Source organism: Arvicola amphibius, chromosome 15 (assembly GCF_903992535.2).
Source record: "Arvicola amphibius chromosome 15, mArvAmp1.2, whole genome shotgun sequence".
NCBI lineage: Eukaryota > Metazoa > Chordata > Mammalia > Rodentia > Cricetidae > Arvicola > Arvicola amphibius.
The window spans coordinates 50570341-50597849 of record NC_052061.1 but is presented as its reverse complement, the minus strand read 5'-3'; the positions used below and the strand labels follow the sequence as shown (position 1 = coordinate 50597849).

At 52.0% G+C, this 27509-nt stretch overlaps 1 protein-coding gene across 1 annotated transcript; it reads left to right on the top strand.

Annotated features, from left to right (window-relative positions):
• Positions 1-251: 251 nt before the first annotated feature.
• C15H1orf198 (chromosome 15 C1orf198 homolog) lies at positions 252-23397 on the top strand. Its single transcript, XM_038313235.1, has 4 exons — positions 252-609; positions 12296-12346; positions 19575-20099; positions 20714-23397. Exons 1-4 carry the CDS (start codon positions 277-279, stop codon positions 20768-20770), a joined length of 966 nt encoding a protein of 321 aa, XP_038169163.1. The 5' UTR covers positions 252-276; the 3' UTR covers positions 20771-23397.
• Positions 23398-27509: the final 4112 nt, after the last annotated feature.

Genomic DNA, 27509 nt, shown 5'->3' with positions numbered 1-27509 from the left:
GACTCCAGGTAGGGATGGACCTCCGAGTGGAGGCGGGATTTCAGGTGGCGACAGGGCTCCGGGACGATTCGTGGTCCGGACCGGTATCAGGTGGGGCAGAGGTGGCCGGGAGAAAGGGCGTCCGGGGAAGGTCTGGGGCGGTGCTCAGGCAGGGGCGGAGGCAGGCGCAGGGGGTGGGGTGGGGACGGAGCTCCGGGCGGAGACGGGGGCGGAGCTCCGGGGCGGGGCGCGGGCGGCCCGGGAGGCGGCGCTCGGGCCGGGACGCGCCGGCCCGGCATGGCGTCGATGGCGGCGGCGATCGCGGCCTCGCGTTCGGCCGTCATGAGCGGGAACCGACCGCTGGACGACCGGGAGCGGAAGCGCTTCACCTACTTCTCGTCGTTGAGCCCCATGGCTAGGAAGATCATGCAAGACAAGGAGAAGATCAGGGAGAAGTACGGGCCCGAGTGGGCGCGGCTGCCCCCCGCGCAGCAGGACGAAATCATCGACCGCTGCCTGGTGGGGCCGCGCGCCCCGCCGGCTGCCGACGCCGGGGACCTGGGAGACCCGGCGCGCTTCCCTGGCCTGCGCGGGCCCACGGGCCAGAAGCTGGTGCGCTTCGGCGACGAGGTGGGTGCGGCGGGAGTGGGCCGCTCAGGGCGGAGTGGGCGGCGAGGGGGGAGTTCAGACTTCTCCGGGAGAAGAGACCTTTAAAGACAAAGTGGAGACGGTCAAGAGGAAATCACGCGAACCTGGGCTCTGATGAGGCTCTGCCCCTTAGCAGCCTGGCCCTTGATGAGTTGTCGACTTAGAGCCTCGGTTTTCCGGGTGTGAGACGGGAATAATGTCAACCGTTCCAGAACGCCAGGCTCTCGGGCCGGCAAGGGTTCGAACCTCAGTGGGGGAGGTGGGACTGCCAGGCACCGCCGCCCTGGGATGTGTCCCCGAGAGACCACAATGGAGATTGTGTTTGGGTGTGACATGTGAGTCCCGGTTACCACCCAAACACCGGAGAAGTTGAGATAACTCCTGCAAGCCTGGGCTCTAGGCGCCGGGGGAGGAGAGAAACTGCTGAAATTGCCCCAGCCTGACTCTGCTCTTAGGCACAAAGGTTCCGGAGTCTGCGCTGCTCAGAAACCTGGTGTTTTACTTGGGGACGGTTTCTCTGAAGCCCTTTGTGCCACGAGAGTATGTACTTGGACCGCAGAGACTCAACTTTGTTGTGAAGGACAAAAATCAGTAGCAGCCAGAGTTATGAAAGCCCGTTTGGGTGGAGGCAGTTTTCCAGGAGGGGCAAGGAGAGTTGTGGATCCCCCCCTCCCCGCGGTGGAGGGGGGAAGGTTGTGCCGAATGGAAGGGATAGAGTCAAGAATGAGATTTTTCCGGCCAGGTATTCATCGATGTTTGTTACTACAAAGAACGCTTGTGGTCACAAACCGTCTTTACTGCCAGGGACTTGTGAGGGCAGAACTGTCCACCAACAGTTGCCTTCTGCCCTCCATCCCACTTGAAACTCCGAGGGCCTTGCCAGGAAAAACAAGGGTGTGGTAGGAGATGAAAATATAAGTCTTAAAATATATCCCTGGAGCCGAAACATTTCATTGTGAAAATATGCATCTCCATAAAGACGTGGACAGAGTTTGCACTTAGGTCTGGGTGATGAGCGGGCAAGCAGTTACTCTTTGGCAGTGTCTCAGATAAATAAATCTAAGAGGAGGCAGTCCGGTCAGTGCTTAACAAATGCCAGAGATGGGCTGTCACTGGCCCTGAGCATATCAAAAGGCCAAGCCATGGTGGAGCCAGGGTCAAGAGATGTGCCCACCTGGTGCCAGACTGCCCCATTTCTGCCTTTGTAGACCGGTATGGTTTAGAGCAAATGGGGACTGGGGAGATGGGTCCGTCAGTAGAGACTTGTCGTGCACGGGAGGATCTCTAGCAACCACGGAGGGGTGTGCATACTTGTGATTCCTATGCTGGGAAGTAGATGACAGCCAGATCCCTGGGGATCACTGGCCAGCCAGATCCCTTGGGATCACTGGCCAGCCAGCCTACCCTATTTGTCAAGTTCCAGACTAGCGAGAGGTCCTGTCCCCAAAGACAAGGTTGACAGCGTCTCGAGGGGCAACACCTAATGTTGACCTCTGGCCTACACTCATACCCAACGTTTGCACCAGATGAACATTGTCCTGAGCTAGCTCTCCACGTGCCCTTCAGTAGTGCCCAGCCCGAATCTCCGCAGTGCACATGGGCAGGATACGCACACACCTCCAAAGTCCCTGAGTGATGCCGCTCAGCCCAAGGGGCAGAGGGACCAGCAGCCTTGAGTTCTAGGCAGGGTATGTAGGACGTCAGCCAGGGTGGATGTTTCTTTTTCCCGCAGTCGTGTGAGGTTTAACAGCACAGGGGACATAAATTCCACTACTCAGTGAGAGGTTGGCACCAAATTGAAGTCAGTCAGTGGTCTCATATAGGACTAGTGTCTGACCCGGGGCTGACAGATGGGGATACCTGGGGTGACTCCCAGCTAGGTGTTTTGATACCCAAATAGGTGACCCCAAATTTGAGAAGAAAAAACAAACAAACCAGGGCTCCAAAGCCCTTTTACTTAATATCCTACAGATGCTGCCTGTTTCCTTAGGTCGCGGCTGCCGTCGCCACTGATAGTAGTTGTGCCCCTCATAGTAACACCTTCTAGTCATGTTTTAAAACTGCCATTATTATTTTTAGTATCATCTACTCATTTTTATGTCTTCCAGGAACTAATTACAGACTAGTAACCATAGGTCTTGGTGACTCTGGATGTAGTAGGGGCTCCTTTGCTTGTGTACATAGGGCAGGGGCAGGAACGTGAGACCTCGGTGTGGGTGTGTGCGTGCTGATCTCCATATAAAGCTGGATGACTGGGCAGAACTCACACCCCCTCTTACCTGGCTAGTTTAACCTGGTCCCCTGTAGAGATCATGGTTTTGCCTTAATGTTGTAACAATGACGGGACTGTCAATATTTCAGCTACTTTGGGAATCAACCGAGCAAGTATTTTTCTAGGCTGTCATAGAAACTAGAGGCACCCTGACTTAGCCCCCGCCCCCAGGCCCCTATCAACCTTCACCAGCTCCACTAAAATCACAGCTTTGTGGACAGATCTCAGTGGAGATAAGCAGAGAACTTGGTTTTGTTCAACGTTGCCAGCCTCCTGCCCTGACTCCAGTGTTGCCTTAATTCCTTCACCAATGTTCTACAGCAGCAAAGAGGAGGGCTTGGAGCCCCAGGTCCCAGGTTCAAGTCCGACCATGTCAGCACAGGGTGCCCCTCTGGCAGGGTGAAATGTAATGTGGAATCAGTGGTTTGGAGCAGGAAGGCCCCGGGGATGTTCCCTCGGCCTGAGACTTTTCCTGAGAACATTAAGGCTTTCCGATGGGCGCTTTCAATAGGCTGCCAGCTCTCCCTTCTCTGGAAGGTTTGTTCTTTCAGCCGCGAAGTTCTGGGAAAGGCTTTCTTTGAGAGATGAAAGGTTTCTGATGGAGAAGGGATCACCTGTATACTCTACTGTTGTCATGGGAAACAATCCAATGAACCTAGAACCTTGAATATTCAGGAATTTGTTGCATCTGTTTCCTGTCCCCAACCCCAACTCCTAGCCACACCCAGCAGGACCCAGCACATTGGTGAGTTCCTGAGTTCCAGGAGCTGCTATGTTCTTAGTTCCAGACAGACCCGTGCAGGGTGCTGGGAACTCCTGTGGGGGTGAATCCTGGCTTATGTGGCATCTGCCTGCCTTTACCACCTCTCCATGGTGGATTTGGGCAGGAGTGGTGGAGTGGCTCAGCCAGCCCCACACCCTTTGACCTGGATTCAAGAGACTGGATTTTTAAGACCCTGGAGCCAGTTAGCTCTGAACCTTGCCTGCAACTTCGGCGGCAGCTGCCTCCACCGCACACCTCCTGTAGGCCAGAGGCCTTCCTCGTGCTCTTACCTTCTCTGCTCAGGAACCCCTCCTAGATCCTTTTGGGATTCTCCTTTGTGTTGGATGCTTGACTTCTGGATCTGGCATGAGAGGGGTTTTCTTCTTCTTCCACCTAAAATGCAGCTTTTTTTTAAAGCCATTTCTCCTTACCTCCCTGACCCTGTGTGTGTGTGTGTCCTCATGCAGAGGCCAAATCTAGGGTGGAGCTGTCCACCTTGTTTTTTGAGACAGAATCTCTGTCTAACTGATGGTTCACCCATTCAACTAGGCCAGCGAGCCCCCGGGATTCTGTCTCTACCTCCCCAGCTCTGGGATTATAAGTGTGTGCTACCGTGCCCTGCTTTTTACCAGTGTTCTGGAGAGTAAACGAGGTCCTCTTGCGTGTGCAGCAAACATGCTCCCAGTTGAGTTCTGGTCCCAGCTCTCAGCATCTTGGTTTGTGGGAAGAGTGACTTGAGAGTTGATTTCTCGGAATTTTGGACTTGGTTTTTAAGGAAGGTGGAATGTGTGAATCACCATTCCCTCCTGGCTGGCATATCCATGTGTATTTTAGAAACGAGGACAAGGTACATTTGGCCTCTTGAGTCCCTCTGCCCGGACCCTGTGCTGGGCGGCCAGGCTAGCACTGAGAATTATACAGATGCCGCAGGCTGTGAGGGAGGCTTGGGCCTGTCCCTCTCGTTCCCCTTGCTGATTGATGGTTCCCCAGCCTGATAGCACTTGGCCTGGTGCCTGGAGCTGAACCAGCAAATGTGGCTTCCCTCCTGGGCGCCTCCATTGCTGGCTTCCATGGGAGGTGACCCAGCGGCAGCCTGGAAACTGGTTTTGCAGAGATGAGAGGATCAGTTTGTGTCATTCATTCCGGGAGGACAAGAAGCACAAGAGCCGTCTTGGAGTCATTTTTAAATTGACAGGAGTCACCCCAAGGAAGAGGTTCCCATGGTGCTGGAAAGATAAATAAGTAACAAAAGAGAAATGGCTACATTCCTGCTGGTCCCTTGATCTCCCCCTCTTCCCAGTCCGTTCTCCATTCTAATCACCATGAGAGATAACCCCTAGCCCTGCCCATGCCCGTGATTCTGAACTTGTGACCCTAGTGGAATTTGTCACACGCTAAGTCACCGGGGTGTTCTGTCTTTGGAACTGCAGCTCTGAACGCCCTGTTATGGACCCTTCAGCAGAAGGGTTATGTTACTTCAGCAGAAATAACAAGACTGCTAGCCTAAGACCAGCGCCTCTTCTGAAGTGTGTGCCCAGTTGCTACCAACAGGCAGCTGTTTTTTGAAAAGGCCGTATTTTAATGGCTCTTTTCAAATCCCCATCCTTTTTATTTGTTCTGTACATAGAGAGTGAACCCAGGGCTCCCCGCAAGTGCTCGACCACCAGGCTATGTATGGCCCAGCACTGTCTTTTTCTACCTTTTCAGTCTGAGACAGGGTCTTGCTAGGCTGCCCAGGTTGACCTTGAACTCAAGGCGGGCCTTGAACTTTTAGAATCCTCTTGTCTCTGCCTCCCCAGTAGCTGGGATTATTGGCCTGTGTCACCTGCTGGGCTTGATGTGGTTTACCACTGTGGACATCAGAGAATAATCACTTCATTCCCTTGTTCCTTTATTTAATTGCTTACTTATGATGCTGGATATTAAACCCAGGGTCTTGTGTATGCCAAGCAAAGCCTCTACCATTGAGTCTCTTACATCCCCAGCCTCTTCCCTGTTTGTTTAATTAATGTATTGTAGTGTGTGTGTGTGTGTGTGTGTATCCAAGCAAGTTCGCTCATATACAGGAGGATGATGTGTGTGCCTGGGTATCTATGCCACAGTACATGGGTGGAGGTCAGAGGACAACTTTGGAATTGCTTTCCTTCTGCCTGTGTGGGTTCTGGGGATTGAAGTCAGGTTGGCCAGGCTAGTCCGGCAAGTACCTCTACTCACCGAGCCGTCTCACTGGCCCTCGTTCCCGTTTGTTTATTTTTTAATGCTTTTTTTTTCTTTAGTTTTTATTTTATTTTGTTTGTGTGTATATGGATGATTTGCTTGCATGTGTGCCTGTGCACCCTCATGCCCAGACTCTTGGGAAGGGTGTTGGACTCCCTAGAACTTGAGCAACAAGTGCTTGTGAGCCAATATGGGATGCTGGGATTGAACCCAGGCCTCTGGAAGAGGGGCAGGTGTTCTTAATTGCTGGACCTGAAGGAACTGTGCGCTGTCCTTAGTATCCTACGGTTAAGTCATGAGACAGGCTTGGGTGTCTGCGTGTTCAGGCCACCCAGCACCAACCCAAGGGTGACCGCTGTCAACACAGGGGACTTTCTGTTCCTTTCCACAGGCCCTGCTGTCAGATCTTGCTTTCTCTGGCTGACAGTATTTCTTAGCCTGAGCCACAATGTCATGGCTTGTCCCCTGGGAACGCCCCTGATCCTCGGCTTTAGAGACATAGTGACCATTTGTGGTCCCCAAGGCACCTTGTAACTGCAGACGCTGCTTCCGAGTCACCAAGGAAACCAGCACTATTTCTGGGACTTAGTAGTTGGGGTTCCCACTCTTGGAAACCAGGCAGCCCTCGCAGAGGTGTGTCTGCCTTGTGGTTAGGGTGTGCACAGCTGGCAGGCAGCAGGGACTGTAGTTCTGGAACACACTGCAGTGGTCAGTGTGTAATCTTCAAATGCCACCAAGAACAAAGATGCTCTTGCAGGGCTGAGGTCACTCATTTGCCCTGGAACTACCTTGGAGGGATGTGTAGAGTGAGCCCATAGGAGGTTGGGCAGTGTTTGTAGAGGGTCTTTGCACATGAGGTGGCTTTTACTCACCTAGCCACACTATCTCTGATCTTTTCCCCAGGAGAGTTGGAATCGCAGACTGCAATCTGCCAGGTTGGCAGCTCCCCGTTAGTAATTAGCATCTTCAGTTCCTCCTTGTCTTTCCAAGACTTTTTTATTGCTATGCAGTAAACATAACTCACAACTTGCCACTGCAAGTTCTTTTTCTTTTTTTAAGACAGGGTCTCTGCCTGGGCTGTGGTGGCGCACGCCTTTAATCCCAGCACTCAGGAGGCAGAGGCAGGTGGATCTCTGTGAGTTTAAGGCCAGCCTGGTCTACAGAGCAAGTTCCACGACAACCAGGGCTAAAGAGAGAGACCCACCCTGTCTCGAAAAACTAAAGATAGTGTCTCCCGATTCCCAGGCTGTAGCTGAGGATGACCTTGCACTTCTGACCCTCCTGCCTCTACTTCCTGAGAACTGAGAACGTGAGCCCTGAGCCACCCCCATCCTATGTTAATAGCTTCTTCTTTATTTTAAGTGACAGGATCTCACACATCGTATTATACCCTCCAACTCTACGTAGCTGAGGACGGCCTTGAACTTCCTTCGTCATGCTTCTTCCCTAGTGCCCCACTGTCACACCCTGTCTGCGCTGTGCTGAAGGTCAAAGTGCTTGAGGTCAAACACTCCACCAGCTGAGCTCCATCCGACCCCGTTTCAGCCACGTCTGAGTGTGCAATGTTGTTCCAGGCACTCCGAGTGTGTGCAGCATTCCTGCCTTCCAGGTCCAGATTATTTAGTTATTTATTCTTGGCACAGTCTTGTCATGGGGCCCAGGCTAGTCTGGAACTCACCGTCCTCCTGCCTTCCTGTCCTGAGCGTCGGGATGAGTGCTCTGCCTAACCTAGCCGCGTTCGGTTGGTTTTGGTTTTTGAGGTAGGGTTGCTCTTTGTAGTAGTTTCAGCTGGCTTGGAACTCGTTATGTAAATCAAGATGACCTCGAACTCAGAGAGGTCCACCTGCCTCTGCTTCCTAAGTGCTAGGATTAACGGCCTGCACCACCAAGCCTGGCCCCAGCCGTGTTTTGTTTGTTTTTAAGTTATTATTTTTGTGTATATACATGACGTATGTATGTGAGTATTTGTGCCAGTGTTTATGTCCATAAGAAGCTTTGTGGAGCTGGTTCTTCTAACAGTTACACGTTCTGGGGGATTGAATTCGTATTGTCATGCTAAACCATCCTGTCCTGCCCAGCTGCTTGTGTTGTTTGTATCCTTTAAGCAGTAAGACAGTGCAGGTTGATGTGGCTGCCCATTCCCCCACCCCACCTCCAGCTTCTGACAGCTTCTGTTTTCTGTCGCTATGATTTTCCATTCTCTAGTGTTGCATGTAGATGGGGCCACACAAACAATATTCTTATTGTTGTGTTTGGCTCATTCCACTTAGCATAATGTGAAGAATATACCTCTCTACATTACATGTAGTGACGCTGCTTTCCTTTGGAGACACTGAGTGGGATCAGTATTTAACAGACAGCAGATGCACCTGAGATGGTAGCTGGTTTTAGTGCCTCTGTCTGGAGCCCTTGTGAGGACCAGCAGGCTCTCCTGTAGTGTGTACCTGCTACTGCTTGCTCCCTTCTGTGGTTTTCTGTTATTTTCCGTGCTCTGTGTCCTCATAGCTGTGTCTCTTGTGGCTTCTGTTCTGATTTGGTGATGTGTGGTATGCATACTCTCACGCCGTGCTCCACAGTGGCCCAGCCAAACTTCCTGTGCCTGTGTCTCTTTCAGATAGGATTCTGACACGGAGGGTGATGGTTGGCCCGAGTGAAGGCCACCTGTGTTGTCCTTCTGTCTGATCTGGGTGCCTGGGTGGCAGGCAGAGGGCTCTCCAGCAGTCCCGGAGTAGGAGTGCACAATCCCACTGCAGGCCTGCACCTAGCTATGTTTTGGTTGCCTCCTGGTTATTGTGAAAGCAGAAGAAAAAGGGGAAATGCTGTGTGTGTGTGTGTGTGTGTGTGTATGCAAGAATGTGTCTCTGTGTGTTTGTGTGTCTGTGCTTGTGAGTGTTTGTATGAGTGTGTCTGTGTGTATCTATCTGCATGCAGATGTATCTATGTGCCAGTATCTAAGTATCTGACTATGTCTATGTGTGTATGTCTGTGTATGAGTGTATCTATGTGTGCATGTCTGTATGTGAGTGCATCTATGGAATATGTCAGTGTGTCAGTGCATCTATGTGTGGGAGTGTATCTATGTGTAGGAATGTATCTGTATGTGAGGATATGTTTGTTTGGGAGTGTACCTTTGAGTGTGAGTTTGTCTGTGTAAGTGAGTGTGTCTGTGTGGGAGCAGGAACTGCCACTTTGAGATCCTGCTGCCATTTGTGCTGGCAGCCTGGAAGCCTGCGCCAGTGCCAGCACAGTCTCTGGCTGGAGGCACAGCCACTGCCAGCTGACGACAGAGCTCCCGTCACATTTTTGTTTGGCAGATTTATTTTTGCTAAGTGCTTTATTATTTTTTATGAGCTCAGAATTGCAGAAATCCAAGGAATCTGCCTCTTGGTTAAGCTTCTTGCTGAAGCAAACAAAAGATTGTTGACACTAAGTTAGGAAGAAATCTCAGAGACCTCTCCCCTGCCCGTGACTCCCCACCCCCCATGGAATTCCAGGAAGTGTGGGCAGCGACCCTGGGGCTCCTACCCACCGAGCCCGGGGCCCTGACGTTTGCTTCCTGGAGCCCCGCTCTCTGTTGCCTCCCACAGCCAGGCCTCTGACTTACCTTTGGAGATTCAAAGAGACCGACTTTACAGAAATCAGAAGTCAGGCCAGGGTACACAGGAGTGGGTCTAGCTCCCACCCACCCTTGGGATCTCTACACCCTTCCTCTCTGTCCAGTAACAAGGCTGGTGGCCTCAGGGGAAAAAGGCATTAGCCAGGCAACACCCTTCACCTCTCCCGGTCACTGCTAGAACACTACTAGAATAAGCAGTATCTGTTCCACTGACCTGCTCCACTTCCCCCTGAAGGCTGTCTGCCTTACTGCCTCTGAGAGGAGCGCATAGTGTCCCAGGAGCCTAGAATCTCAGAGGCTCCCTGTCTCCTTCCCCAGCGGCCACAGAGATGAGGACAGGCCCCAGCTGCAGCTGTCCCTCCCAGGCAGTGACTCAACATTCCTCCAGATAGACATGGCCATGTTTGGAGGGGCAGAATTTAGACTTTGGAAGTAACTGGGATTTAGCTGAAATTCCAGAGCAGAATGCAGTGGTCCCGTTCTCATTTTTAGAAGTTTTGCCTGACGACTGTGCAGTGCAAAATAGCCCAAGTGGGCCGGAGAGGTGGCCTAGTGGTTAAGAGCACTTGCTGCTCTTGCTCAGGACCTGAGTTTGGTTCCTAGCACCCACCTAGCTCACAACCATCTATGACTCCATCTCCAGGCCAGTCTGACACCCTCTTCTGGTCTCCACAGGTTCTTGCCCTCATGTGTGCATATCCACACATAGACACACACATGCACATGCAGAGATGTTTCTTAAGAAGAAGTGCAAGTCAGTTCTGGAGCCAAGATCCCCAACAGGTGTTGCCAAGGTTGCATTACCACTGTGCAGGACCAGCGACAGTCTTGGAGGACTGTATTAGCTGCACAGCTGAAGGGCCTTTTAGCTTTCCTAATGCCTGGCCCCACGTTACTGCTGCAGCCTACCCAGGTCTGGGGGTGTACGCTCTGTGATGTGGGCTTGGCATAACGTGTATTTACAGGAACGGGATGTCTCGGGTGTTAGTGTGCAGTTCTTGCACACGCACTGGAGGAAAGGGCCTGAGCATAAACTTGCAGCCCCTCCTGCTGTGCCCAGCCCCTAGTTCCGGCAGCCACCAAGAGGGTAGCCCTTAGTGTGCAGCCACCAGCTGCTCATCCCCCAGTGTAAGGGACTTTCTATCTGAAATGGCAACTTTACTCTTTGGGCCTCCATCCCAGAAGAGCCAGGGCCTCACTCCCCACATTGAGGTGCTTTGGGAATAGGAATGTGTGAGGTGTGTGGGTTGCAGTGTGTGAGGACCTAGCTTGCACAGCAGTCTTGATCTCATAACTTTGGAACCTGGGTTTCTCCAGCTCTAGGGACAGGGCTTATTGTGTTCTTGTGCCTTGTGAAGTTTCTGCATCCCCCTCATTCTTAGGAGCAGGCTGTCAACTGCCCAGAACCACCACCGTCACTACCACCACCGTCACCACCACCACCACCACCACCATCAGCACCACCGCCACCGCCACCGCCACCGCCACCACCTCCACCACCACCACCACCACCACCACCACCACCGTACCTTTGTTATAGTTCTTAACTGGGCCTCAGCTGCTTCCCAGCTCAGCAGGGGTGTGCCCAGGGAAAGCTGGCTTGCAGCCTGGGTGGCTGTTGAGCTTGCAAGCATTCTTCAGGAGTTCCTGCCATCTGTGAGGCTAGTCTGGGGCAGGGCTCTGTCAGCATCTGAAGTTCAGCAGCTCTCATTGTGGAGGGTGGAGCCACTAGGTGACAAGGAGCATACTTTATTTGGGTCCTCCATGGCGTGATACAAATCATACAGGAGTTGTTTGGGGACAGTGGGAGATAAACACAGAATTAATGTTACTCTCAGTTCACGTGTTTTGTCGGGACTTTCAGACATAGCTCTGTTGGTAAAGCTTGCTGGAGTGCATAAAGCCTTGAGTTCAGTCCCCTGCACTACATAAACCAGCTGTGGTGGTACATACCTATAACCTCAGCACTTGGACAGCAGAAAAAGGAAGATCAGGAGTTCAAGGTCATCCCTGGACACACAGTGAATTTGAAGCCAGACTGTGATATATGAGACTGTCTTTAAAAAGGCAAAATTTCGTCCCATGTTTTAGAGCAGTCAGGCACAGACAGGTACCCTGTGGGGGGGTGAAGAGGAGGCCTAAGCCCTTTCTTCAGGTTAACAAACAGGACCCGCAAGCCCAGGCTCTGAGTCCAGCGAGTGCTCGGAAGAGGTCTTCTGCCGCACTGTGAGCCGAGTCAGGAGCAGCATCAGCGGTGTCACAACCAGACCCTTGCATTGCCTTGACGCTTTGTCCCTTGACTCTGCTACCAGTGCCTTTCACATGGCCGGGAGGGGGGCGCAAGTGTGTTGCTGGCTGTGTTCTTTGCACAAGGTGCCAGGCTACAACCTCACAGCAAGCCTACAAGGTGTGTGAGTCCCTCACAGAAGCAAGGAAGCAGGTTCAGAAGGCTGTGTCCTCACACCAGATCATAGTTTGCCCTGGTCAGATTGAGATTTGACCCTGTTTTCTGAGGATAGTAGCGCCATCCATTTCTTGAAGCTTCTGTCTTGGGTTGAGGCCTTACTGGTGCTCACTATGATGCCTGTTTGTCAGGAGAGGACCAGCAGCCTGGGCTGCAGGAGTTCCCAGTGCTGGCCTTGTCAAGTACTGAGACCTTCATTTGTCCTTGAGTTGTCATGTGCGTGTGTGTGTGTGTGTGTGTGTGTGTGTGTGTGTGTCTCCCTTGTGGCTGTGGGTGGATGTCTGCACAGGGTTGGCGGAGTTTGGGCCTCAGACTTATTCTTGAATTTTATTTCAGGATATAACTTGGCAAGATGAGCACTCGGCCCCATTTTCCTGGGAAACAAGGGTAAGTTGAATGAAATTCAGATGTATTTTGTTCCCTTTGAAAATATGAGTAGCTATACATTTTCTTTCAACATTTGATGGGTGCAGAGGGCTATGTGTGGTCCTTACTGCTGGGCTGCAGTGGGCAGCTCGTGTTGGTAAAAGTGTGTGTGTGTGTGTTGGGGCGGGGGGCTTGGGGAACTGAACCTGTGTGTGGGCCTGTCAGTTCTGCTACGTCCCATGATATCCCCGAGACCCATGAATTCCAGCCATCTTGGGTGAGGCCTGCCCTGTCAGGGGACTTCTTCCTAATTTATCCTCCAGTATTTGGCACTTGGGTGGCGGATGCCCCTTGAGATAGCTAAGAGCCCCAGGTTAGCTGACTGTAGCGGTTAGTGCCCTCACATGGCTGTGCATCCGTCAGTGACCACCTCCCATACCGTCATTCTCTTACACACTTGCGTGTGTACACGGAGCACAAGTTCTTTTGGTATTTGCATGTGTTGTAGGGATAATTGGATCAAGCTAATGAACACATCCAAATTTTCCACTATGCAAGATATATCCCTCCACTTCCGATAGTGACTCCCAGCGCCCCTCCACTATCCTACCCCTGTACCTCCCCGCAGGGATATGGTCACCACGGCAATCTCTTCCACTCATCTATCAGTTTGGCAGGCAAGCTGGGGGGTGGGGAGGATGCCCATGGGACTGCTGCATTCCTCTCTCAGGCTCCCATGTTTCTAGAAGAAAAACCCAGCACCCAGAGGCCCCAGACTAGGAGGGAGGAAGGAATGGAGAAGATTCCTTGCATTCCCAGGCTGTGTGGGCTGCAGATAAGTTGGAGAGTGTATGGGGAGGCTAGGCCCTTGGGACCCGTCCCCAAGCTCCCTCTCCCTCCGAGCTGTCTGGCTTCTGTCTGCCTGTCTTTACTAATGTGCAGCTGCCTATTTCAGGCCCAAAGGAGGCTAAGGGGAGTTAGTTCATGATTTCCAGGCCTGGGTGAACCATTCAGAGCAGAGGCCTTCCAGGCCTTCCTCAGGAGGACAAAACACCCCTGCAAGCACACGCTTCCCATATATACGCTAGCACCCCCTCCATCCTCCAAACCAGGTCCTTCCCCACAACTCATGCACACATCTGAATTCCTCCTCCCATTCCTGCCGTAGGTGAGCAGGTCACATCACCATCTGGCTAGAGAGCGGAGTGCCTGCTGGCTGTGGTTCAGAGATGTCACTGCCCATGGAAGATGGAGGGGCCTCTTCTAAGCCATGGTCTTGCATGCACCTCCTTAATGTTAGTTGGTTTCTGAACCCGATCCCATCACAGCGTAACCCCTATACTGTCTGGACCCATGCATCTTAGAAAGGCTCCTTTCTCTGCTTAATGGCTGCCTTCTCTCCTCCCTTTCTTCCCTCTCTCTATCCCTCTGGGCTGTCTTAACTCCCCTTCTGAAAGCTTTGTGGTTTTTCTGCCCTAGATCCTCCGATGTTTTCCCTGAGTGTGGAGTGGTGTATAGCTCCTTTAGTGCGGTGGCCGCAATGCTGCCCCCGAGACCAGGCTCCTACGGGTCTCCCAGAAGCCCCCAGCCCCTCGCTGCTTTCCTTTAACTGTCCTCCCTTACCACAGTGTCTTGGCTGATTCCACCCACCTTCTCTTGAAGACCCCGCCCCCACCCTCCAGCCGCTGTGTAAATCCCATTTCTGTCCCGGCCATCAAGAGAACTATGCTAAGCACGTGCCTACACCTCCGATCATCCTGGCAGGAGATGAACAGGGAAGTCCTCTGCCTAAGTTGTGCCCCCCTCCCCTTTACTGTCCGTCTTCCACATCATAGTCTTAGGGAGGCGTGGATGTCTGTGTCCCTGTCACAGGACGAGACCTGAGGGCTAAGACTCATGTGTCCCTTACCATTAACTCCTGAGCCTTGGCTACCCCCTGCCTGCCACTTCTGGGTCTCACAGTGACACTGGGTTTTTTCTGCCCTGGAGCTTGACTGGGCTTCTGAACAAGGGACATGTGTGATGTAGCTCCAGATCTGGAACTATTCCTCAGGATGTGAGGTGGGTGTTCCAAGGTGCCCGTCCGTGCTGACTCGTCCCTATAAGATGGCCCCTTTGCTAATTTTGTGATTCTTAGAGTTGTTCAGGTTCCTCCCCTTTGTCTCTTGGAGGGCAGGAGGAAGAACCCATGTTAAGCGTTTTGCAGCCTAATGGAGATGTTCTTCCGACTCTTTCTGACCGTGTGTGCGTGGCCTTTGCCTTGGTAGTTTAGCTTTGCCAGCCGCTGCCAAGCCAAACAGTCCTTTTCCGCGGCATGTACCCCCCTTTGCTGAATATCACACATTCCTCTCCAGTGAGCGAGGCATAAAAACAGACACTGGGCTCTGTTGTGGTCTTGCTGTTTTTAGAATGGATGTGGCCAGCTGAGCCCTGTTCCCCACATGGGCTGACTGATGCCCCACTCTGCTGACGGACTGGGTTGTAGAGAAGTCAGGATCCCAGGCCACAGAGGGCAAGGGGGTGCTGCTGTGAGCTGAGGATACCCTTGCCTTCCTCTTTTGTGCCCATGGCTCCAGGATCACAGAAGACGCTCAGCTGAGCCCTGGCCCTTTCTACCTGCAGCCCATGCCATAGCTGTGATCTAGTGGCTGCTGCCCCTTCCTGTTACCTTTGATGCAGCTTCCTTCTGCAGTGCTGGCTCAGCAGCCTGAGCACTGAGAGAAGGCTGCCATGACCTCCTGCCCAGGCCTGACAGTGACAGGCTGTTTGGAAAGCCCTGTCACTGGCATCCACAGTCTTTCTGTTTTCCATCTTGACATGTATGGGCCCCAGGTGGAGGTCTGGTCTGGCCTCTGAAGCCAGTGCAGTTTCTGGAAAAGTTGGGTGAGCTGCCGGACTGGCTCTTCTGTAATGGAAAAGGGTCAGTGATTCTGCTCCTTCATGCCACTTCTGGGAAAGGCTTCCGTGCCAGGCACGCAGTGCCTGCCCAGTCAGTTAAAACTTGTGGACTGATCTTCCCAAGTCTGTGAGGTGTGAAGTCAGCTGACTTCTGTCCTGGGATCGAGGGACAGGTAGTCATGGTGTCACTGGTGGCTTCCCAACAGGTCCTGGGCTCTCTCTGACCTTGCTCTGGGCCCTGGGGATTTGGTACCTGTTTTTTCTAGGTGGGACCTGTAACAGACTGAACCTGGCGTAGGAGAGCTGCACGGTGGGTATTCCTCGGAGCACTCCCTCTGGCTCCCAGGGCTGAAGCTGTGATGCTCCCTATGGGTTAGTTGTCTAGCCACTGCCCTCTTCACCTCCTGTGAACCTGGAGTTATCTGGTTGTATCAGTACTCCTGAGAGACAGCTGCAAGAAGGGCTAATTCCCAGCACACCAGGAGGGAAACATGCAGAATGGGACCTCGGGGTCACTGACCCGTGAGGGACAGTGGTACTGCGGTTTCACATGGCCTCCTTGAGCCCATTCTTTGGTTCTTCAGCTGAGCCAACATAGATGGGGACAGGGAAGAAGTTCTCCTCCCAGCTACCAGATAGTGTTTGGATGCCTTGGTTCAGAACCTTCTCTTATAGGGTAGTGAGAGGCCCTTCACTAACAAGGAGGAGGAGGCTGACTTGTGAGAGGAAACCCGTCACACTTTATGTGCAAAGTTAAGGATCAAGAAAACATTGGGGAAGGGGCAGATAGGTTAGGAGCTGCTGCCTCCTTTCCCTTCCCTCCTCCTCCTCTTTCTCTCCCTCCACTCCCTTCTGTGTTGCTGTGGCTTGTTGACCTGGTAATTTCTTTTTTCGAATGTAACTTTTTATTGATTCTTCATGGATTTCACATGATGCATCTCAGTCCCATTCATCTCCCTGCCCTTTCCCGTCTGCCCTCTACCTTTGCAACACCCCACCCCCACCCCAGGAAGCTGTTGTGTGACACAGTGAGTCACACAGTCCTTTGGACCGTGCGTTGTTACTTGCAAGTGTTTAAACCAGCCTGGCTTCAAATTCCCAGAGGCTCATCAACTTCTGCCTCCCCTGTGCTGGAATAAAAGGGGTGTGCCGCCGTGTTTTCTTGTGCTTGTCTTCCAAGTCCCAAAGCAGGTAGGTAGCTGCTCCTGACAGCATGCTCCTTCTAAGTTGATGTCACCTCCCACTGGGAAGCTGCGGAGCATCTGGTTATCCTTGAGTGGATGGGAGTGGTCGTCAGCTCCAGCAGTCACACAACCTTGGATCCCAAACTCGGCTTCCCTCCTCAGTATCTGACCACCCACACGTCAGGATGCCTGGCTTTGAGATTCACAGTCTTCTAAGCAAAGACCCCACCAAAGCAGGGAAGCCCCCTCACCCACCACCAAAAAAAAAAAAAAAAAAAAAAAAAAAAAAAAAAAAAAAAAAGAAACACAAAACTGGTTCTGTGTGCCTTACTCTACAGTTTCCAGACCACAGCCAACCCTTCTCTGAGACTTGGCATTTCCAAGTTATTTTTAGCAGTTTGCTTACTTAAGGAACGATCATGTCTGTTTGTACCAAGTGTCTGTGTGTCCTACTAGGGAATTTGGAAATAGGCAGTGTTCAGAATGCTGGACCTAGAAATGATCCCGAGGACGATGAGGTGCCACATGCCTATAGTCTCATCACTCAGGAGGTAGGCAGGGGGATCAGGAATTCAAGGGCAGCCTCAGTAACAGAGATTGAAGCTGCCTCAAACTATGTGAGACCCTGTCTCAAAAAAAAAAAAAAAAAAAAAAAAAAAAAAAAAAAGAGCCTGCTTTTTCCATGACATTGTACGTTAGCCCTGCAGCCAGGCCTTGGAGTTGAAATCCTGGGATTTCAACTGCAGGGTCTCCTAGTAGGCTAGTACCCCAGGGAAGCTAATCACTCTGTACCTCCGTACCTCCATCTTCTCTCCTTTTCTTTATTTTTCCTTGAGGGGTTGCTGGTGGCAATATATAAAAGCCCAGGCTGGAATTTATGCTCCTCCCCTTGACCTGCTGAGTTCTCCAGAGGTCACACACATACTCCAGTATGGCAGCCTGGCCTCCTAGACACCCACCACACTGGATCCATGGTTCCTTGAGGAGCTGAAGTGGGGATGGCATTCTTAGGGAAGCTGCATTTTCAGGCTGCCTAGACTTCTTGGTTTAGACTTGTGTTCTTCATCTCTAGCAAGGCTAGCTGCTGGCTTCCCATCCAGGGAATGTGTAGTAGACTGTCCTGAGCCTGGAGCTCATACGGAAGAAGGGCTGTGTTCTCTTTTGTTCTAAGATCCCTGCTTATGGATAGGGACAGATGGTTTGATGGTTTGCAGAACTGTATGTGAATCCGTGGAGCACTCCAGGACACCACCTCTGCACAGGGCCACGGCAGCTTCACTGCGGCAGACCTGTGCGAGGGTTTCCCAGCCTTCTGTCCCCCTGTTGGAGACAACCATCTCCTAGACATCTTGGAAGTTTCAAGGTCCTGGTCTCCAGTCCTGCCCTGTCTGCTTCACGAAGAGGCTTAGACAAGTTGCTTCCGACTGCCAAGGCCCTGCCGTTCAAACCCTAACTGTCTAGGGAACAGGAAACCTGACCATCTTCTTCTCCCTGCTCCCTCTCCCCTGTGCTTCTATACAGTGACACTGTCTGTTAGTTTATTACGTTTTTGCTTCCCTTTTAAAAAAAAAATAAAGAAAAAAAAAAAAAAGAAAGGAAACAGACTGGCCCATTTACCAGGTGCTGCCATGTGTCCTAGTCAACGCAGCTTAAAATGATCAGCTCTGTTGACCAGAAACGACTACAGCTGGGCATAAGACAGAGCAGCTCTGTAAAGCATTGTGACAGTGTGCATCTGAAACCACGCATGGAGAGTTTAGACCTTTGCCTTTCAACATTTTGTCCCTGCAAGTCTGAAGAAACTAAGCCCGAGCAGGGCAGCTATGTGCACAAAGACTGCAGGAGCGAGGGTCAGCGGGGGTGAACTGTTGAAGAAGAACGTGCGGTCGGCTGCGGGACAGCCACCGGGGGAAGTGTTCACAGAGGCAGTGGCGGTGGGCGGGGGGGATGGCTGTCCGTCCCTGTAAGCATGAGACCCTGAGTGGGACCCCTAGAACACAGGTGGGAAACTCTGACATGGTGACAGGCACTTGTTTTCCCAGCGCTGAAGACCTGAAGACGTAGAACACTGATTCTGGGGCTTGCTGGTCAGCCAGCTTAGCCTCTGAGTTTCTGACCGGTGAGAGAGACTCTGTATCAAAGAACAAAGTGGATGCCATTGTATAGCATTATTCTTGGGGAGACATGAACAAATGTCTGCTCACCCCAGACAGGAAACCAACAGCAGACAAGATAGGGATACCACCAAAGTCCAACCTGGTGAACGAGTGTGTTTTATTGAGCGTGACTTACGAGAGTATGGGGGGTGGGGGTCACCTGCAGGTGCAGTAGTGACTTAAAGACAGCTGCACCCCACACCACTGAAGAAGTGACATTCATTCCCACGCTGCAGACCTGACAAGATCACAGCTACCATGTATGAAAATGTGGTACAAAAAATAGTTATGGGGGGAGGGGTTATGCCTGATTTTCTGAGTTTTCTCTACTTTCCCAGCTTTCTGTAATATCATTTGCTATTTTATTTTTGTAAGAAAGTGGTAGAAATGATGGGGAATTGAAATTTTCAGGGTCAATTTTGAGATCGAGAATGCTGAGTTCTGCAGAGTGGGGATGACCTGGCCTGCAGTTAGCTCCCCTTTTTATGGAAGGCTCAGAGTTCCTGGCAGTGATTTCTGTCAGGCCTGCTCAGTGACAGGATTTTAGAGGTCACTGTGGTTGACAGATGTGGGTCAGAGAAGTGATCAGTCTGCACGTGGTGACACGAGGTATGGACTGGGCTTGCGTAGCTTCCCTTCTCTCTGAGGACTCTGATGCCCTGAGGACCTACTCAGCCTTCACCTGCCTGTAGCAACCCTTCTGGAAGTCAGAACCATGCTGGGCCCAGCCATGTGCTCTCATAGTCCACAGGGACCCTTGATCGTTGCTGTGATTCTGGTCTTAGAGCTGCTAGGGAGCACCGTGACAGGGCTTGGCCTCATGGCTCCTGATGTGTTTCAGGTAGGCAGTAAGGACTGCCATGAAAATCGTCACTTGGGACCACCAGAGAGCTCTCAGCTTATGTCGGTACAGTGTCTGCTCAGATCTGAGGGAGTGTGTAGGCTGGCTCTCTGTCCCAGGGTCTTCTGAGGCTTGCTCTCATGTGTCTCTTCTTTTCTGTCTCCCCACAGAGTCAGATGGAGTTCAGCATCTCCTCCTTATCCATCCAGGAGCCCAGCACAGCCACCATGACCAGTGATCCCAGGCCCCTGGCCAAGGCTCCTCAGGGCACACAGGCTGCCAAGCCTGCCCAGAACAGCAGATCCTCTAGCCTGGATGCCCTAGGACCTTCGAGGAAAGAGGAGGAAGCGTCCTTCTGGAAGATCAACGCTGAGCGCTCTAGGGAGGGGCCTGAGGCCGAGTTCCAATCTCTGACACCCAGCCAGATTAAGTCCATGGAGAAGGGAGAAAAAGTCATGCCCGCTTGCTACCGCCAGGAACCCATCACAAAAGACAGGGAGGTCAAGGCTCTGCCCCAAGAACAGCAAACTCTCTCCAGTGTAAGCACAGCGCAAGAGGTGCCCCAGTCTGTGCAAGCCCCTGCCAGCTTGCTGCCCAAGGCTACCCCCATTGAGTCCCCAGAGAAACCGCCACCTCCCACTGCCCAACAGGACGACGAAGACGACGCTCTGTTCTCAGAGCCTGTGTTTGCGCAGGTGGGTGGTGGTGCCAAGTCCACATCAGAAGTGGGGGACACATTCTTTCACAGATATCCAAGGAGGGCTCACAGAATGGGACGGCCACCCATGTCCCCATGGTTTTCTCCTCCACTGAGTTCAGTTTCCAGAGCCCATGTTAAAAAAATATCAGGGTTTATAATCCCAACACTTAGATTGGAGTTGGAGACAGGTGTATCCTTGGGCTTGTTGGCCAGACAGCCTAGCCTACTTGGCAAATTCCGAGCCAAGGGTAGACCACACATACGCACACACACACACACACACACACACACACACACACACACACACACGAGCGGGTTTGGGGTGGATGTCCGATGTGTCTGTTCACTTTAATGCTGCCGGAAGCAGGAGGTGCCGGCGGAGAACTGGGTTGCTTTCCTCTGCTCTGTGCATGCTGGTCTTATAAGAGTGTCACTTGCACTGGGTTTTGTGCAGCTCTCTGGTCCTGGCACTGAGGTAAATTGAGGTCAGGGGCCCCGGAGGCAGCAGCTGCTTTCATCTGGGTCATTTTAAATGGACTGCTGTATACAGGTTGTCTGTGGCCGGGATGGAGGCCCATGTCTTATTCTGTCACCTTTGTCCCTCTGCAGATTGGCTCAAGTAACACCCTCTTAAAGACGGGCTTTGATTTTCTGGACAACTGGTAAACGGTGCTACCCGGAAACACAGCCAAGAGCCCCCGTGTGGCCCACGTGGTGTTCGGAGGAGAAGGCAGCTCTGCCTGTGTATGTTCCTGTTTCCTCTGCTCTTTTCTTAGTCTTTCAGGAACTAGGAAATGTTGCCAGGTTTCCTTTCTTCCTTCCTTCCTTCCTTCCTTCCTTCCTTCCTTCCTTCCTTCCTTCCTTCCTTCCTTCCTTTCTCTTTTTGGTAAAACCAAATAGATAAATATGCTATTTTCAAGGATTTGATAACAAGTTTTACACTTGGGATTTTTAAAGACAAGAATCCAGTAAGCCTTGTAAATAAAACTGTCCCGGGTTCCACCCCACTTCCTCCACCAAGGAGGTTGTCGGACCAAGTCAACAAGAGCTGCACACGCGGCCTTCTCTTTGCCCTCCCCATTCCTTTTCACTGGGGGTTCCCTGGATGGAGTTGGGCTATTGACTGTCACTGTGGAAGATTCATCCTTAAAAATGGGCTCACCTGGAACCCTCCCTTTGCTGAAGCCACATTTGGCATTCTATGCCCTTCCCCACCCCTGCTTCTAGGAAACAGACTGCTGGCAGGTGGTGGCAGGTGCCCACTGAGCTGTCCTGGTGACTTACTCGGAGCTCTGGTTGTTTGAAGGCCCCTGCCTGCTGGCAGGTTTTCTGTCAGCATCTTGCTGTTTTTTATGTGGCTGTAGCAGCTTCCTTGATTCTGTGGATTATCTTCTGAAGATGCTGTAAGTGTCCGGCCAGTGTCCCAGTCCTGTCCTCTCCAGCAGTCAGGGCTGTGGCAACGGTGCTGGAGAGCAGGGCGCTTCTGACTCACTGTGTTAGAACCTTCCAGCATGAGACTGGAAGACTTGACTGTTCTTTACCCCGGTTTGGTCAGCTATATCGTGAAGGCCTCTCCCCTGAACCTGACCACCTTCAAGTGAAAGAGGCCTTCTTGATGGTTCCAGAAACTTCCTCTTGCAGCCCTGAGAGCTCACAGCAGCAAGGCTGGGTGAGGAGCATGAGCCTCACCCAGATCTGCTCCATGTCCTCCCTGCTGCCCTGCCACGGCCCCTGGACCACACGCATCTGCAGGAGGTGCCAAGCAGATCTGTGAGCTCTGGGTGGCACAGTCTACCCTTTGCCGTCACTCCGTTCTCTTCACCTGAAGCCTTAATCTCAATGAGCCCCCTCCTCCGAGCGCCTGGTTTCAGTACTGAAAGGTGTGACCTTAATGCCACGTCACAAGACTTTCTGAACTAGCTTCTGGGATATCTATTAGACCCTGCTTTCCAAGGCAGAGCGCACACAGCAACTGTCCCACCCTTGTCTTTTCCCCTGGGAAAACATGCCAAAGCTGTACTTAGCCAATATTGATGCGATACCTGCCATTAGCTTATGTCCTGAGCCTCCCTTGGTCCCTAGAGTGTGGGTTTGCCTTCCTCTGGTGGCTTTTGACCAGTTATCATTCCGTACTGTTGTAGAGCAGTTGATAGCAAAAGAGAAGAAAGGCTTCTGGCACAACGAGGACGAAAATAACTCACAAGCCACCATTGGCGCAGCCCACACTGGCCCTTACTCTTCAGGGGGTCCAGCATGGCTACCATGTGCCTACCTCCCACCCCAGTGCAGTAGGTGATTTCAAGTCTGTGCACATGTTTCCTTCCGTGTAGGTCTATGGTCCATGGCATGGGCACAGCAGGAAGGTGAAGGCTCACCCTGGCCCCCCTTGACCAGCGTGACATGTCTGCTCTCTCTGTGCAGACATTTTCCCTTCTCCCCACTTTCTCCTGATTCCCTTCTAGTTTCTCTAGTGAAAACATGAAGAAGGCTGCGTGCAGGCACAATGGCATTTCTCAAGGAGGCCTCCCGAGAGCAGCTGGGAAGCCGGGCGGTGGTGGCGCACGCCTTTAATCCCAGCACTTGGGAGACAGAAGCAGGCGGATCTCTATGAGTTCGAGGCCAGCCTGGTCTACAGAGTGAGTGTCAGGACAGGCTCCAAAGCTACACAGAGGTCTTGAAAAACCAAAAACAAAAAAGCAAACAAACAGAAAGAACAGGTGGGAAGTCCCAGATAGGGGTCCAGGAGGGATCCTAAAGGACCCACCTGACCTGGACATTGTTCTTGTGCCTGGGCAAACCAAGCTGGCTTCTTGGTCTCCCCCAGGGACTATGTGACAGTGGCCAGGAGATTAACCAGGTATTTTCCACCTTCTCTTCCTCCGTCATCATGATGATATACATCCATCCCTTAAAAGCAATTCTTCCTCTCAAGCCTGTGTATGATTTTGGTCTCCACCACACACCCAGGCTCAACGCCTGGGAGGCAGCTCCAGGGCTCCGTGTCTTGCTCTTGGTGGCCATATTTGACAAAAGCTCTCAGGAACCTAGACTCTGCCTGTCTGGGTTGTCGCTGAGTCCCCGGCCCTCCTGGCTTGGGCGTGCTCCCGTTAGGAGCAGCGGAGCTGGCCTCCTGGCCAGGTGCGTCCCTCATGCCAGGTCCAGGAGTGGCCTTCTGTTCTTTACACCACCCTCTCCTTTGATACGTATTTTCAAAATGGCAGATTCTTAATGACAACTTGTAACTTTGTTCTATTTTATACTACTAGCCTTTAATAAAGCCATTTTAAAAATGAGTGTTGGATCTGTTTCATTTTCTGCTTTGTTCAGGAAACTCAGCAGGGTGGCAGGAATTTAATGCCAAACTGTTTTCTAGGAAGATGTTGAGAAATATCTACTCACCCTCGATAGGTCACTAATAGACCAAAGAGAAGATCATTCAATTACTTACCAAAGTAGTCCCTACAACCAGGAGGTTCCTTCCTCAGCATGGTAGCTTATCTTGCAGGTCCACCACTGAAGAGTCCCCAAGTCAACCTCTCCCTCCTATATCCTAGTAACCCCTCCAAGACCAGGAGGGAGTGGCCACTAGAACCTCATTTTGCCCCTTTGCCGTGACCTCATATCTAGCTCCTACCGTATTCGAGTTTCCTGTGGGCTATGGTCTCCTGCAGGCCAGCAACTCTGCTCTGTGGCATCAATAGTAGTATCACGCCTAGAGGTGATGGCTCTGCGACCACACGCAATAAAGATTCACACCAGTGGGAGGCAGCCCAGCGGAGTCTACACCATCCCCTGTGCAGCTAGTGGAGGTGATGGCCCAGGTACACCTGCCCCAGCAGACAGATGACTGTCCTGGAGATGTAACCCCAACGTTAGAATTCATGCCGCTCCTCGCCACAAATGTCAGTGTGCAGAGGAATGGATCTTGAAGTCAAGTTTTATTTAGAGAGCCAGAGATCCAAGAAGTCAATGCACCAACACCATAAAAACTCCAGCCAGCAGGCTTTTCAGGGTGAACAAAGGTCATCAATTTTACAACGTTTAGTTTCACCCCTGGTCAGGTGGTTGGCAATGGCTCCATGGTTCATGTGCTGGTGCTTCTGGCTTTGTGTCTCCTCCACTTGGTCCTCATTCTTGTCTCTGTGCAGCTGGATTTGCATACTCCCACATCCAGTGAGCCTTGCTTTCCTCCTATGGTGACCTTCGGGGTCAACTCAGAACAAACAAACCGTTAGCAATGTGCTCGTGTCCATTCTCCCTTACCGTCCATTCTCCCTTACCGTAAGAGGAATACATGTACCCTTCAATGTAGAAAGCAAAAGTGCCCCATCTGTCATTGTGACCTTCCAGAGGATAGGGCTACAGAAAGAATATCCGAAGACAGGTTCACGGTGCAGAGACCGCAGAGCAAACGATGAACTCAAAACGCCCCGCTAAGTGAGTACAGGTGAGGTAAGCTTTGTTTGGGGGTGGAAGAAATTTAATATCTAGCCTGGTTCATTAGTCCGATCCAGTTTGTTCACTCAGTGATAAATTGCCAAGTGTAGGTAGGAAATTTTCAAATGTCACTTTTTTTTGACAATTTCTTTCTGTAGCCTCAGCTGTCCTGGAACTCACTCTATAGATCAGAGTGGCCTTGAACTCAGGCCTGCTTCTGCCTCCCAAGTGCTAAGATTAAAAGCATATACCACCATGCCCGGCCAGATGTCACTTTTCAAATAATCTTTTATTAATGCAAAATACAGCTCTCACCTCAAATGGAATAAGATAGCCCCACTTCCATCTCCAGGGTCCTGCCTGCCCCTCTCAGTAGGTCACGTCACCTGTGTCCCTCTGATACCACTTCAGGCCCTGCTGTCTTCTGCACGCCTTCTTGGCTGCAGCTTCCTGAACTGGGTTGCCTGTTCTACCATTCTGTCCCCTGGCTTTCCAAGTGTTGACTCTATAGAGGGATGCAGGTTCCACATTCAAGTCCCCCCAAGCCTACCAGCTCTTCCTAGGAAAGTGTTGGTGCCTTGAAGCCCTAGAGTAAAGGGAGGGGACCGGTACAGTATAGAGAAGCCTCAGCTGACCCTCAGGCGGCTGGAGGGGCTCCTGGGAGATTGTGGTCTTTGTGTTCGCAGCCCCTGCAGTCCAACTCTGCTCTGCTTGTGGCTTCTGGCTTTCTTGCTTGTCACACACTTGTGAGAGAACGAGACTTCATGGCTCCATAGAAGCAAGCCAAGCTGTCTATTTTGCATCGAAGCCGACAGAGCTGACTTGGCATTCTGTGATCGATGGCCTTAATAGATCGTGTCTCTAGGACACTTCCCTCCTCCTTGCCATCAGTGACCCAGGCTCTGAGACTCTGGCCCAGTCATTCTGCAAGGCCACTTTGGAGAAGATGTCATCCATGAACTCTGCTGGAACCTCACCATTCGCCAATGCCCTGCATCATATCCGCATTAGGTGACAGGGTGAGGTATTCAATGTCCCATAGATGAGTGTCAGTCTCTCAGTACTGCTTCTCGCTAGGTCACCTGGACGTCACTCAGCGTCACTTCCTGAGGCCTTACCTGTCGTCTGTGTGACATGGCACAGGGATGAAGCTAACATGCAGACCCAGGGCTGGCACACGGCAGGTCTCATGTCAACCTGAGCGGCCAGGTTCAGACAGTCTGGCAGCAGGTTGCCTGAAGCCCTTCTTGCCCTTGGGACTCTGTAACATCCATCTTAGTAGCAAAACCCGCCTTTCGCAGCCGACACAAACAAGAAGCACAGTTTGCTGTTAAGGACACAGCCGGACAAAATTCGCCAGGTCCCTGTCACCAGCCATCTGGGTCTCTTCTCAGCAAACTGCTTTCTGCCTCCAAACATCACCGGTGACTCATGCATCTATTTTTGAATTTTCTGGAATGGATTTTAACCCAAACCAACTGACAACAGTCTCTGCTTGAGGGTCAGAATGACCAAGTCACATTATACAGCATGGCTGTCCTTTAGTTATGATGGAGAGTGTCTTTGACTGTTTGCCCACTGGAATGTGACCCCCTGGGCTGGGGTCTCCATCAGGCAGACCCCCTGGACTGGGGTCTCCATCAGGCACTGGGTATTGAGGCTCGTTGCTGCAGGCCGTGGTATCGAGGCTCGTTGCTGCAGGATGTCCACCTGTGTGTTGCTCCTCCTGTGTGGTGGAGGTTGGCTGGGCCATGTCCACTGTGGGGCCGTAGGAAGGGCAGGGAGGGAGCACCTCCATTTTCTTACCAGGAGTGTGAAGGTACCTAGGCTTACAGAGGTGTGTGCTGGAGAGGCAAGTCCCCGTCCCTAAGAAGGCATTAGGAAATGGGAATGTCACCCAGAGGGTTGGAGTCAATAGTGGAGGAAAAAGATGTTCCATCTGATCCCCAGCTGTGACCCAGCTCTGATGGTTCAAACTGGAAAAAAGTAAAACTCCATTGTTTGCTTTGGAACTTCTTAGGGACCCCATGGCCCGCCTGCCTAAGTTGCGATGTCCTTCAAGATGAAAGCCACAGCTGCTACTACCTCAGCCTCCTGCAGCCAGACCTCAGGAGGCCTTGAGCTGCCTGTGCCTGGGGGCTCAGGACACCGGTGCTGAGTGTGACTTGGGGGGGGCAGGCATGGCTGGGTTCTTGTGGGGGTGAAGCCAAGTAGGGCAGAGTCACCAGGCTAGGACCCAGAAGGTTCTGGATAGTCAGACAGTTGAAGCAGCGTGCTAAGAACGGGAGGATCAGAACTGGGGGCTGAGAGCCAGTCCTGGCCTGCCCTGCAGTCCCTGCAGTTAAGAGATAGAGGCACAGTCACCTGCAGCTGCCAGAGGTGTCAGAGAAGCTGAGTTCTCTCAAAGGCCTCTGAGCGCTTTCCTGTTCCCAGAGGATGGGACCCACTCTCAAAGGGTTTCTTTACTGGTGCTGGCAGGAACGCGAATGTTCTAGAGATACTTGTGCCCTCTTCTTGTCCACCAACTATTGAAATAACGGATGCCAAGAAACTGGAATTTCCCCCAAGGGTCTGATGCCCAGTGGAGGAAAAGTTTTTAGTCTGGGGCCAGCTGGAGGGGGAGCTTTTCTCTTGACAGATTTCAGGTTTCACACAGTTCTGACAAATTGTCAGACCACCTTGGAAGAGACCAGAGCTGAGACAGTGGTGGGTCAGTGGTGAGCTGGACCACACCTGGACTAGGACTGCTTAGTTCTTGCCCTCAGTATTTCAGAGATGGGCTTGGTCACTGGATCTCTTTATTTGTTCCTCTCTTAATGTGGCCACGGTGATTAAATCTCCTTTAGATGCATTTTTCTAGGACTTGCCTCTGTCGTTGGCAGCTGAGGATGGTGGCTGAGCCTGTCTTTCGAGGCTGCTAAACCTAGCAACAGACTTAAGTAGGGAGGTCCCAGAAGTACAAGGGTTC

Bases quoted from the DNA above. Each gene is read 5' to 3' on its own strand.
- C15H1orf198 (XM_038313235.1), top strand. From the start codon at position 277: ATGGCGTCGATGGCGGCGGCGATCGCGGCCTCGCGTTCGGCCGTCATG. The intron at 610-12,295 runs GTGGGTGCGGCG...ATTTTATTTCAG, and splicing joins TGGTGCGCTTCGGCGACGAG to GATATAACTTGGCAAGATGA. The intron at 12,347-19,574 runs GTAAGTTGAATG...GTCTCCCCACAG, and splicing joins CATTTTCCTGGGAAACAAGG to AGTCAGATGGAGTTCAGCAT.